The following is a 13,172-nucleotide window of genomic DNA, read 5'->3' as shown; positions in this document are numbered from 1 at the left end:
ACCTTTACTATGACTAAAATACTTTTCTGTCATAAATGGAACTTGGACAGGGAACCTGTCCAACATTATATTCCCAAAGCAGCTTGTTCATAGTGGATACCTGAATATTTGTTGAATGAGTTTACTGTAGGTCTTGGGAGGTCCACCCCCAAGAGTGGGTTATGTTAGTAACTCAGCAGATCTGATGGTTGTAGATCAGGATGAGCTAGTTCATGCTATAATAATAGAACTTCACTTTGTGAAGACATCGAGATCTGCCAATTGCTTCTCAAACTACATGTCCTGTATATGGCAACAGGGGAATGCTGTCCATCAAAGTCACTCAAGGATCTAGGATGGGAAAATGGATCTTAATATAGGCTTCCATTATCACCAAGGCAAGAGAAGGGAATATGGCAAATTGCACACTGGATCTTAAAGCTTCACTCAGAAGTGACATATGTCCCTCTGCTCAGATTTCTTCAGCCAAAGCAAGTCATAAAAATGGCTAACTTCGAAACCTATCCTAGACAAAGTATTGTGTAAGCAGTTCATTGGAAAAAAAGAAAAAGCATGAATTTGTAATTTTTGCCTGAATTGCCTTGGCTTCTTACTTCAACTTTCCAAGAGATGTACTCACCTAAAAGCAGACACATACTGCACAGATAAAGAGTAAAAAACCAAGACAAAGGTATGCAGTTGCAAAATGGCCATTTATTGCCTACAGGGGAAGGAAAGGGAGGGAGAGAAGAGGAAGTACACAGGTGCAAGGAAACAAGCATATATTTAGCCCTATACATCATGTGTGAGCAGTACCCAATCTCCAAAATGGAAAAAAGTATTTTGTCATCTGACATAGTAGTTAAGGTTCTTAAGCACCTCCCTTCTGAGCTGCCACAAGATTTAAAAGGCAGGACTGCTTTGTTTAATCAATGTTCACATTAATGAAAAAATACTACCACCCAACTGTGTCCTTTTGCACGCACATTTTGTACAGTGTCTATTGTGAAAAACATCTCAGCTGAGCAGTTTGGTCAAGTTTCAGACCTCATCAACTGTTTAAACTGTAATAAATAGAAAAAATAAAGCAGCTGGTGATTTTGTCAGAGAGAATGTGTTCAATAAGAAAGAACCACTTTCTCAAGGATGACAGAGTGTTAAATGATTAGAACACCAAAGAACCAGTCTATTAAACATTAAACACTAGTAACTACAATTACATGGCACTTCATTAAATCTTCAAAAGAAAGAAAGACTGATCTTAGATTTTAAACTGATTATTGGAACACAGTAACAAATTGATTTAGTGCTTGGCTTTTTCTTAGGACAAAGGCAAAGTAAATATACAACCTAAAGCAGGAGAATTTGTTGTTCTGGAAAAATACCAATAGAAACTACTATGTAATCAGGGGGAAAATTATCAAAATACCTTGCTCAGTTTTAAACTCAAGTGCTTTTCTTTCCAACCATTAAATTAGTTACAAAAACTTTATAGGCCACACAATTACTCAAATTTATGCAAAACAATGAATTGTTAATTTAATTGCAAATAATGAGAATAAATGAACCCTTCCCTATTCAAATGGTAAATTAAGTTGAAGAGTAGATCATCTCATGGACAATTAGTTGGCACTTGTTTTATGGTTGAAAGAAATCACAAAAGATGACATAAATTAACCTATCGTGAATATGACCAACACCCTGGCCTTTCCGAAAGAGAGGGTACGAACATACTCTTTCTCTTAAAAAAATAAACAAACCAAAATCTCCCTCCATTCCACCCCATCCAGAGGTAAAAAAGCCAAATTTGAAACGTTCATCCTCCTCAAAATATACCAAGTACTCCAATGAACTCTACTCCTCAACTTCTCCTAGATGAAAGGATTGCTTGCATTTGGACAACTGTACGAATGCCCATAGTGCACTTCTCAGTGCTGCTGGTGTTTAAGAAATTTCCCACGCACAACACTGAACAATTCCAGATCCAGTGTGCAGTAATACAGCCATCCAAACTCCTCCCCCCCCAAAAAAAGTTGGCAGAGCACCGCTCAGGAATTTCACAGGTAAGGGAATATATTTTTAGCAAGTTAAGCACAGAGAAAGAACAGTACAGCTTCTGAATACATACACACCCAGACTACTGCATCACGTATCGTATCAACACCGAAACAAGTAGCAGGAAACTAAGCCTGTTAAGAAGCAAAGCCATTGTTGGACACATCAATGCTAAGCCAATTGTGTGAGTCAAGATAACTAACTCAACAAATGTGGTACATACAACCATTGATAGCTTGAAAGGAAATACAGTCAAAGGTCAGTAACTAGAAATTAACACAAAACTGAAATGAGCAAGAAAGGACCACTTCTAAGAGTTACCATGATTCTTATGCCTTTAGAATTAAAAGTGACACATATACAAGTAGGGAAATTATCTAAATCTGGGGAGATTATAAGAAAAATAACTACTAATAGGTGCCAAACTATTCCTTCTCAAAGTTTCTGAAAGCTGAATATACCAAGCTACTATGCCAAAAGAGTCATATCACTTGGCATTTACATACCCTTTTAAAATGATTTCTGATAACAATTTCTAATTTCAATATAATGTTGAGTTTATATTAAGTGCCATAAAAATGAACATTTAATAGCAGAAATGTCCTTATCTCATATGCTTTGAAAGTAAAATCTATTTTACTTAAAAACATTCCATTACTTCAATGTCATAATATATGTTGAATAAAACCTCAATATGCTTGTTTTCCTTTGGTTCCAAGAATAAGCCCCCCCCCCCAAAAAAACAACCAAATAAAAAAAACCTTGCCAAAAGAAATTACTAAGTAGGTTAACAAAGCTTGCTTTTCCTAGTATCTCCCTATTTCTTGCTGTAGGACTTAGGTAATTCAACAGAGAAACTTACATAAAGAAGGTATTTGGTTAAAACAAGAAACATGCATGCTTTCCCTTACCACCTTCCTGAAAAGTTTTTTTTTTTTTTTTTGGTGGATTGTATTCAGAACACCCTGCAGTTTTGATATAAGTGCTTTCTTTTTTCTTCTTACCCTTAAACTTTAAGACGACCCTTACACAACAGAGCTATCCAAATTCTGTAAAACGAAAGATGCTCCTGGCATCCTGTTTCTTAACAGATTACAACTTTGGTAAATAAGCCAGGCTAAAGTGTACTAATTTACTTGAATTTGAATTTGGTGATCATGATACCATAAAAAAAAATCACTCAAAGCAATCATAACTACAAAAGTTCTCATTAGTCTACAAATCGAAAACTTTACCTGAAGTTCCTGGCTTAGAAAAATATTCTGATTTTCCTAGCTAATTTGTCTACCTATAATTCTCAGAGTTCTATAAACATGATACAATTCAGAAGGAAAAGATTAAACAAATCTACACATTAGAAAGTTGATTTTTGTTTAAAGGAGAGGGCAGGTAGGAGAGAAAGAATACCTTATAAATGTGAGAATTCACATTTCTGTCAAAAAGTATATCTGAATGCTATTTTGAAAACGTGCCATAAAGTCAATGCTTGCTATATACCCATTAGTCTATGGCCTGCCAAATGTATCAGAAATTTATTATGTGTTCTGTGATCAAAGCTACTGATCTGTCAGTGCATTTTACAAAGCTATTAAAATCTCTCAGCATAGAAGACTTAGAAACAAGTAAGTACTATAAGTACTGGGACACAGCCAATTTGCTAGAAAATCTAGCCCTGTATTAGGAATGAAAACAGTATGTGTCTGGTTCCATCAAAGAACATATTTAACCTATTTTGTCTTGTGCTTTCTCTACTTCTTGCTATTTGATTTGAAAGTATGGCATTTGTGATTTTTAGAAACTCTTGGAAATACAAATGCAAACTTAATTTTTCACCCACTTAACAGATAATTAGAAGATACAATTTTAAAATGGAACACAGTTATGTTTGTCCATGTTCCAGTTTTAATGTGCCATATCCTCAATACTAATACAACCCTCCACAGAATCAAGTGATAGGAGCCTTAGATACCTTTCGACTTTCTCCCTTTTCTGTGATTCAATGCATAACTGTAACATACCAAATAATAAGGACAAAGAACGAAGCTTCTGCAAACTATAACACTAAAACACAGTGGCTTCTTTAATACATTCACACAGGACGCTTATTAGTAAAATTAAATATCTGCCTATGAATATCGGAAAGTAATTTGAAAAGAAAGAGTTGGGAACAAGGCAAATGGGAGGGGAGAAGGGAGGAAGCTGGTCTCAGAACCCATTGTGCCATTACCTGACTTTAACATGTGATATTCAAACGAACGTTCACACGCCTTACATCAAAAAAATGAAACAAAAATATTCAGCTACGTTGTACAAAATTTTTTTTACATAAAACATCATAAATCTGAATTCTAAAAAGTTGCCTATAGAATGGTGCTGGGATTCTGTTCTCTGCTTGCTTTTAGGCAGTGCTGTTGCTTAAAAGTTGACACCAGGCACAATATTTTAAAACAAAGTCAACAAGCAAGGAGCAGTAAGTGGATTTGAGCCTTTCTCAGATGTCAGTCCTGAGGATGCTGCAATATTCCCCATCAGAATGTGTAAAGCTATGAGGCGGATACTGATGCCTGAGAGAGTGGGTGACTTGACATGCACTTGCATGACTGTTGTAATAGCAAACAGTGCAGTTTTTCCTTCCTCAAACAACACTGTTTTAATAAATTTAAAGAACACTCCAGTTCTTAGACAAAGATCAGAAATCATATTTAACAGTTTAAAAAAAAACATTAGCACAACCTAAAAATGCCCAAATTTTCTCTTAACTTCACATAAAATATGCAGCAGCCCCATGGCATAAAGCTTATTAAACTTATTCTAAGAACTAGAAAGTATGTAAGCATAAATATTTTACTTTCATTGAATATACACCCTATGTCATTCACCTCTTCCTTTTGGCTTCTCACTGCCAAAGTTCCAAATGGCATGCGTTTTAACAAGACAATACTGAGGAGAGCAGCATTTCTGATCATCTGAATTGGCAGCTCAAAACAGATACCACTCCTTTTACAAAGGGAACAAAGGGTGAAAGGTGTGTGAAATCTGGGCAGTGGGCTAAAGGGAAACCGTGCACATGAAATTTGGGTTACCATGCCCCAAGTGTGTGCGCCACCCAAACATAACACAATTACCTACTTCAACAGAGCTACTACCAACATTTACTAAAACCACATTAAAAATACACAGGATAATGAATGGTTTGAAAGAGTGCATTTGGAAGCAGAGAGAACCCAATTACACACCTTCCTGCAACAGTGCCTCGATCATACACAAAATAAACTTAAGCTGTTTACAATGTTTCCCAATTTTTTTTATTTTTTCCCCTCTACATTTAACTATTAAAAAAGTTTTTTTATTAATAAATGGGCTCCTCTGTGGTTCATATACAATCATAAGTGAACTTTAAATTCCATTTTATACAAACATCTCAAAAAATATCGGGAGTGAAGTATGGTAGGAAATATTGCTCACATTGCTAATTAACATGCGTATATGAAAGGAGGAAAATGTTTTTTGTTAGTGCATATACCTCCAGAGCAGAAAACCCACCCAAAACAAAAGATTTAAAATAAAACATACAGTAGCTGATTACAAAAAAAGGTAATGTCCACAAAATTAAGTTTTTCATGCTATTCTACTTTCCAGTACTATGGTTCAGGTAATCAATTTGCATGGCTAGATGTGGAATGTTTGAGGTATATAAGAAGGGGTACCTGCACATTGAGGAAAATCTGTCACCTTAAGGGTTGTTTCTTTGTTTATTCTGGCATTTTACCATTTTTAAAAGAATATTTTATTTACATTGAACTTCACTCAACTACAATTACATTCCAATTATAATAGATGACAAACAACGCCTCTATCACTAGGCACTTTTAAAAGGGAGTTTAGGCTTTACAGAACCCTTCTGATGCGATCCCATATACGACATTACATCATCCCACCACCCTCGTCCCACTAAAATTACCCTTCAGGGGAAATATTATCTTATATAGCCTGATTAATTTACTATGGAAGAAATTAGTATAAAATGACCAAAGAAAATGCATCATTTAAGACTAATAAAACATCCTAAGATGTCAGGTTTGAAAGAGGAGACAAATTGTATATACTTAAAACTAATTAAATAATTTAAATTTGACCTATACTTTATATATTAGTGAGACACAAATATAGGCTATTTTCTTTTAAAATTTCATTCACATAATGGAAAATTTCGTTTATTAAAAATATCACATTTTGAGACTAGAAACAGTAAAGTGCATGAAAAGTTTAAAATATAAATTTCAGAAAACTCTTATAGCAGCAAAAAAGCAGAATAAAGAAAAACTTAAAAACACAGACACAACCTTTTCCTGTTACTGTGCCATAATTAACATCAAGTAGCCAACCAATTTTCCCCCCAGAAAACGGTATTACGTTCACTGCTTCTTGAGTCACAGATTTTCAACTGGCCCCTCCTGGGCAAAAAAGGATTCCAATGTTTCTAAAGAGCATCAACAGTTGGGAATAAACCAGTAGCTTCTTAACTCAACCCTGACAGACAACGGAAACAAAAATTAAAAGCATATAATGGCCATTTGGCAGCTAGAGTCAGGAAAAATGATCTGAGGTTTTCAACTACTCCCTGTTCTCTCTCCCTCCAAAATCTTTTCCCTTGTCACCTCAAAAGGCCAACCAGCAGACACTGCCCTACTTTGGGAAACACATGAAATATTTGTATCACTTTTCCCTTGTAAAACAGTAGTTGTTCTGTTTTTTTGTTTTTTGTTTGAAACATCTGAGTATAACTTCAAAATTTACACAGATCATAGAATATCTGTTTATTTGGTTTTGGTTTTGGGTTTTTTTTTTTTTTTAAGCACAGCCAGGCAGAAAAGGGTAGATGGGAATAATGAAAAATACTGGACACTAATTTTGTGAGCATCCAAAATGTAACATTCTATTTTCAAGATGTGTGACAGTAGAAATTACCCACTGTTTCCCAATAAATAAATTGGAGAGAAAGGCTTAAAATTAATACTTCTAATAAGGTTATAACAAATAGGGGAACAAAATACAGAGTGATTCCTCAAAACAAAACAAAAAAAATAACCAGCACTTGCCCAACTGTCATGTGGTGTTAAATGCTTGATTTTGAAAGCATATTGTGCAACCACCTTTAATTTCTCAATTTTTCTTATTATGGTTAAAGGCTATATCAATTATGTACAGATCTAGCAAATTTAAGTGCTTTGTTAATGTGCAAAAGAACTGGGAGGCAAAAATCAGTTTGTTATAATGGAAAACAGAAATCGAAGAAATGTTTCCTGCAAGGCATGCCATCATTCAGTTTAAAATGTTTTATTTATAGTTTTTTTCTTAAATTGCCTTTTATAAAAATGGTTGATTTGAAGCCATTCAAAAGAACATATTTGTTTTGGAAAAACAAATACATTTGTTGGCCTCGAACTGGTAATTTATTAATTACGAATGTTGACTCTAATATAATATGAAGGTCCAATTTAGAAAACTGTTAAATTAAAATTTTGGTTCCAGCCCTAGTGCCAAATGATACCAATATGCACACAAATGTACAAAATTAGAGCAAACACATAATGAAAGGAACCTGAAGAAGCAGCTTAAGGATGGCCATACTTCACTCCTACATACTTTGATTTACAACTGTACAGGTCCATAGCAACAGATCCCCCCGTCTGTGCGGGGCAGTACTCCACTACCTCCGATTAGGCAAGTGAACACCATTGACAAGAGGCAGAAGTGGAGGGTGGAGTTCAAGTTGTGTTAACAGTGAGAAGTGGTCTGAAGGGATGTGAGGGTGTGGACACCCAGTGATGTTGTTCTCAACCAGCCATTGAGGATCTAAAGGCCCCAGGACACCAAGCACGTTCATATGAGTCTTGGAATAGAAAATGTAGTCAATCACGCCCTAGAAAGAGATTGGGGATTGAGAAAAAAGAAAAAAATATGCTTAGAAAAAAAGAGTAACTCAAGATATATAAAGAACAATCCATTATTTGTAAAAGCCAAATACCTGAGTAACCTGTACTTCTAGTACCTGTTGTCTTGACATGGGGTCAAGTAAGGCTCAAATCTTCACTAAGTATTACATGAAATAAAGATGGCTCAGTAGGGAAATACAGGACTCTACTGGTAGAGTCGTAAGGCCTTGCTTTGTGCAGAAGTGGTAAGCAAACCGAGAAGCTAAACACACCAAACTATGTCTAGGCATTTTTAAAAATGTCTTGCTTAGGGGCGCTTGGGTGGCTCAGTCGGTTAAGCATCCAATTTCAGCTCAGGTCATGATCTCATGGTTCATGGGTTCAGGCCCCATGTTGGGCTCTGTGCTGACAGCTTAGAGGCTGGAGACTGTCTTCAGATTCTCTATCTCCCTCTCTCTCTGAACTTCCCCTGCTCACGTTCTCTATCAAAAATAAATAAAACATAAAAAAAAGAAAAGTTAAAAAATAAAAATGTCTTGCTTAGGTTAGTGAAATCTAATCCATCAGTATAAACATTATGGAAACTACACTAAATCAGTTACAACAAGTTGTTTTTATATAAATGCATAATGAAAAGGTAGGACTCAAATTAATTCTTTTAATGTTAATTGGCATTATTTTCAATTATCTGCACATCAAGATATCCAAACACACAAAGCCATGGTAAAGCGTTTTCAGATTTGCCAATTCTAGTTCAACTTTCCCAGATATGCTGCATACATACAAAATACTACATAAAGTTAACATTTCTAATGTGTTCTTTAGAACACATTGCATTACATTACATTTTCACAACTATAAATGTACCGTAAATTTTGGATTCCTTAGCAAAAAACATTCAGCAGGAACCTATATATCTTTATCAGTTTTATCTCTGAGAAGTAAATGATTTATTTGGTTTATCTGAATATTAAGTTTTAAAATTAGAGTGCTTTTTATTGCCCCAGGCTATGGAGACCAGAGGGTAAAGTCAAATTTCTTCCTATACACATCAAGAGAGCCTGAGCCCAAGTATGAAGAAATACTTCTAAAAGTATCTATTTAGAAATGCTATATATAATGAGCTCCAGCAATATTTTAAATGGTACCCAGTGACATGAGCTACTTAAAAAAAAAAAACTTTTAATGAAAAAAAAATATATTATGAAATTTGGAAATAATTACCTCCGATTGTTGATTTTGACATGACCAAGACCAAACTAAGGAAACAGTTTGCCACAAACTAAAGTACCTACTTGAATCCAATGACTTTCTGCCATTAACACTCCAACTTGAATAGTTAAAAAAAAAATTATGTGAGTATAAGGTATTATGCTTTCATTTTGGCTGATGCCTAATTCTGCAGTGGCATTTTAGGAAAAAGGTTAACATGGGTGAGGGTAGACTTATTAGCCTTTATGAGACTATCCTTTCCTTCAACTACAAACTAAACACAAATGAAATATTGTCATTTATGTTCCATAAACCTTGTACATCATTTTATTAGAGTGTCATTATGCACATCAGCTACTAGTTACAGAATCCTTTGCAAACACAGGCCCAAGAAAGATGTTAAGCACTCCAGAAAGTAAGATGCATTTAATTGGAGACATCACTTGTTACTATTTTCTTAGTCCGAAACAATCCGAGTAAAAGCTCTTATCAAAACCCTTATTAGCAAGATCATATCTGCAAACTCATCCAAATATTTGAACATATGTATGCACATTAACACACTGTAATATCTACAAACTAGGTTTATTGATTCAAACTTTTTATAAAAAGGCTACAATGTGAGAGAAAACAGTCTATATTAGGAAAGACTATATTAAGACTATAGAACTATATTTGGAAAAAAGTAAAAATGATAAAAATAATTTATGAGCTAGCATTATGCTAAGTATTGTCTTATTAAAGAGTAAGAAAGCCATATACTAGAGATTTCGTAATGTAACAGAGAAAGACTTACTACTTGACAAAATATGAAAATTGTCCTTCCTCTTTTCATTAAGTGGTTCAGGCACACCCTTAGATTGGTGGGGGAAAGAGTAACAGCAGTAGAAAAGTCTGAATTAAGCTGTTAATTCCATGAATCTGGTGTTATGGTCTGAAGTTTGTTTCCCCAAAATTCACATGTTGAAATCCTGACTCTTAATATGATGGAGATACGACTTTAGGGAGGTGACTGGGTCATGAAGGTGGTGCTCTCATGAATGGGATTAGTTACTCTCTAAAGAGAGACCCCAGGGAGCTCTTTCAGCCTCTCTGCCATGTGAGGATATAAGAAAACAGCTGTCTGCACCCTGGAAGAGGCCCCTCATCCAAACCTGACCATGATAGCATCCTGATCTTACACTTCCAGTCTCCAGAACTATGAGCAATAAGTTTGTTGTTTCTTAGCCACACAGTCTTTGGTCCATATTCTGTTAGCTATCATTAAGACACCTGTTCTATAAGTAATTTTCCTAACAGCTTACCCACCCTTTGATATGTTCCAAATCAGTTCTAGATTAAATGAATCTCGGTTCTAAATATCATGATTCTACATTTCTAACTTCTTCAAGGACCAAGAAAGAAAACAAATGGCTAAGTAAAATAATAATTATAATAATAACAACAACAACCCACTGATGTGATGGCAGAATACTGTATTTGGGTCTGGATATAATGCTAACTAGGTGACATTTTTATATGTGATATTACCTATTCTTTTTTACCAATTGCCTTTAATACTGGAATGGCATAAAATGCTTTGTATAAAATTGAAACATTCACTGTTACTTGGACTAAGAACTTCATTCTCTGTTGTAAGGAATGCCCTTATAGTCTGTTCTCTGGTCGTCCTATCTTTCCATCCTATCTCACCCTCCCATCCTTCTGTCTTTCTGAGTCATGCACCTTTTGTTCTTAACCTGTACTTCTTTGGAAAGTATAAATGGTTCAATAAGATTTTTTATATAATTATTAACACATGTAAAATCTTTTGAAGAAATATCAAGAAAGGATTTTTAAAACAATTCAGATGATTAAGAGAGATGACTTAGATTAATATCCCAAATACTCACTTTGTGGACAAGGAAAAAATAACTTCTATCAAAGCCTAGATGACTTAGAAATGATTTGGTCCTTTTAACCACACACTTGCCAAAACAACAAGTTGTAGACTTAATAAACGCATATTTTGGGGAACTTTAATTTAGGTTTTCTGGATTGTGCTGGCAGAGATGTATCATATATCAATAGTCACAAAGACGGGAATTAACCTATAACAAACTGTGTATCGTTAGGTCTAGAGGTTTTCCTTTAAGCTTACAGAAGACGAGTGGTGTGCTCCAGTAGGCTAGTACCTGCTTTCTTGTGCTTCATCTCAACTCTGAATTCAATGGTATTATTTCGGAACTTGGAATCTACCACAGGGGGAATTCTTATACCACAGAAATCAGACACCACAAGTTAGGGCCTCTATTTCTCAGAAAACTGGTTATTATATACCTACAAGCACATTACTGCACAAGAGTGATTTGAACCAAACCAACTGTCACTGGAGACAGTACTATCTACTCTAACAGCAAAGATACAAAAATTAGATTCGATTTCTTCTAAGCAATTTTTTCCTCCACTTCATGATTACAAAAGCTGACTAATAGCATCAACACACAAATTTCCCTCTTTCTTCCTACTATTTGTTCCTTAGAAAGGGGCTAACAAGCACTGAAAATATAAAAAGGTTATTGGAGGTGTGAAGAGCCCATTTTGAAAATTTCCTTCGGTATTTTTATTATATTCCCTCTAGGCTTCTTACACCAAAGCACTTTCTAACATCTGCATTTTTCTCAGGATAGTATAACATTTTGATATAGATGTCTGAAATGCCAGAAAGTCAAACAATAAAATAGCTATAGGCAGATAACTGGCAATGGGAAAGTAGGCCTGACTACAGAAAACCACGAAAAAACTTTTCTAAAGAACAATTTGTCTTATATAATGGGCCCTCTAAAATATTTTTCCTATTTTGCAGAAGTATCTTTCTTTTCCCTTTTATTAAGCTGGAGTATTCTACGCCTGGGAATGTAATAGTTTCATTACATGGATACACACACACACACACACACACACACACACACACACACAGGAATGTAGTTTGACTACATGGATATGTATCAGACCCTAAGTACAACCCTCTGTAACCCCATCTCCCAAGGAAACTTGGAACTTTTAAAGAAAAACAAGACAATGAAGGGAAAGTACTAAGAAAATTTTAAAAGAATATTATAATATAAATTCATTCAAAATGAACTTAACTAATCATGTTGCTGACAGCACAGAGCCTGGAGCCTGTGTCAGATTCTGTCTCTGTCTGTCTCTCTCTCTCTGCCCCTCCCCTGCTCTCAAAGAGAAACAAAGACACAGTGCCTAGGCACATAGTAAACATTTTGGAAGTTTTTGCTATTTATCAATATTACTTGAGATTTGAAAAATTTAGGATTCAAAAAATTTTTCAGATCATCAATAACAAAAAACAAAGATAACAACCAAACCTTCTACGTTTAGGGACAAACTTAGCCAAGACATTTAGAGAATCTAAAAACTCCCGAATATTATACACTTAGGCATAAATAATATATGCTTTTCTTGCCCTGTGCTTTTAGTTGAAATAATTTCTATGCCAGCCCAGAGGCTGTCACTCACTTTGAAATCAAAGGTGTAATTGGTGTAAGGCATCAAGTTATTTTCATAGGCGCTCTTCAGTTGGAAGCCATGTGTGATTCTCCCTTCTGAGCTTCCATTCTTTCCATTGCAGCTGAAGTTCATAAGACACTCATTGTACCTTAGTTCCTTGAAGTCTTTATGGTTGTCAGCTACTCCTCCATTGCTTAAATATTCCACGACACCTAGCCGAATAAAGGAAGAAATAACTACCATTTAGCATTTAGACCTTATGTAAGACTTTATGACCAAAATTTTGTTGTCAGGTGGATATACCAGGTTCAGAGTGGTTTCATTAGGCTGACCCATATGCAACTGCCTTTTTGTGGTAGTTGTTTAAAAAAAAAATACAAAAAAACAAACACCAATAATTTCATATAGTTAAATCAAACTAAGGGTATTTGTCTAACTTCAGAGCATAGCATCAGGGTCACTCAGAAATATCTTCAGTTTTGT

General features: G+C 35.0%; 1 protein-coding gene across 1 annotated transcript in view; it reads right to left on the bottom strand.

Moving 5' to 3' along the window:
• Positions 1–673: 673 nt before the first annotated feature.
• Positions 674–13,172, bottom strand: part of CNOT6L (CCR4-NOT transcription complex subunit 6 like) — an 83,431-nt gene continuing 70,932 nt past the window's right edge. The window contains exons 10-11 of the mRNA XM_029944471.1: positions 12,699–12,901; positions 674–7,957 (exon numbers count right to left, since the gene is read on the bottom strand). Of these exons, the coding sequence (XP_029800331.1) occupies positions 7,745–7,957; positions 12,699–12,901 (416 nt within the window). The 3' untranslated portion in view covers positions 674–7,744. The remainder of the gene's footprint in view (positions 7,958–12,698; positions 12,902–13,172) is intronic.

The sequence above is a fragment of the Suricata suricatta genome, chromosome 1 (genome assembly GCF_006229205.1).
Source record: "Suricata suricatta isolate VVHF042 chromosome 1, meerkat_22Aug2017_6uvM2_HiC, whole genome shotgun sequence".
Lineage (NCBI taxonomy): Eukaryota > Metazoa > Chordata > Mammalia > Carnivora > Herpestidae > Suricata > Suricata suricatta.
Note: the sequence above shows the minus strand (reverse complement) of the source record. Positions and strands in the feature narration are given on the sequence as shown.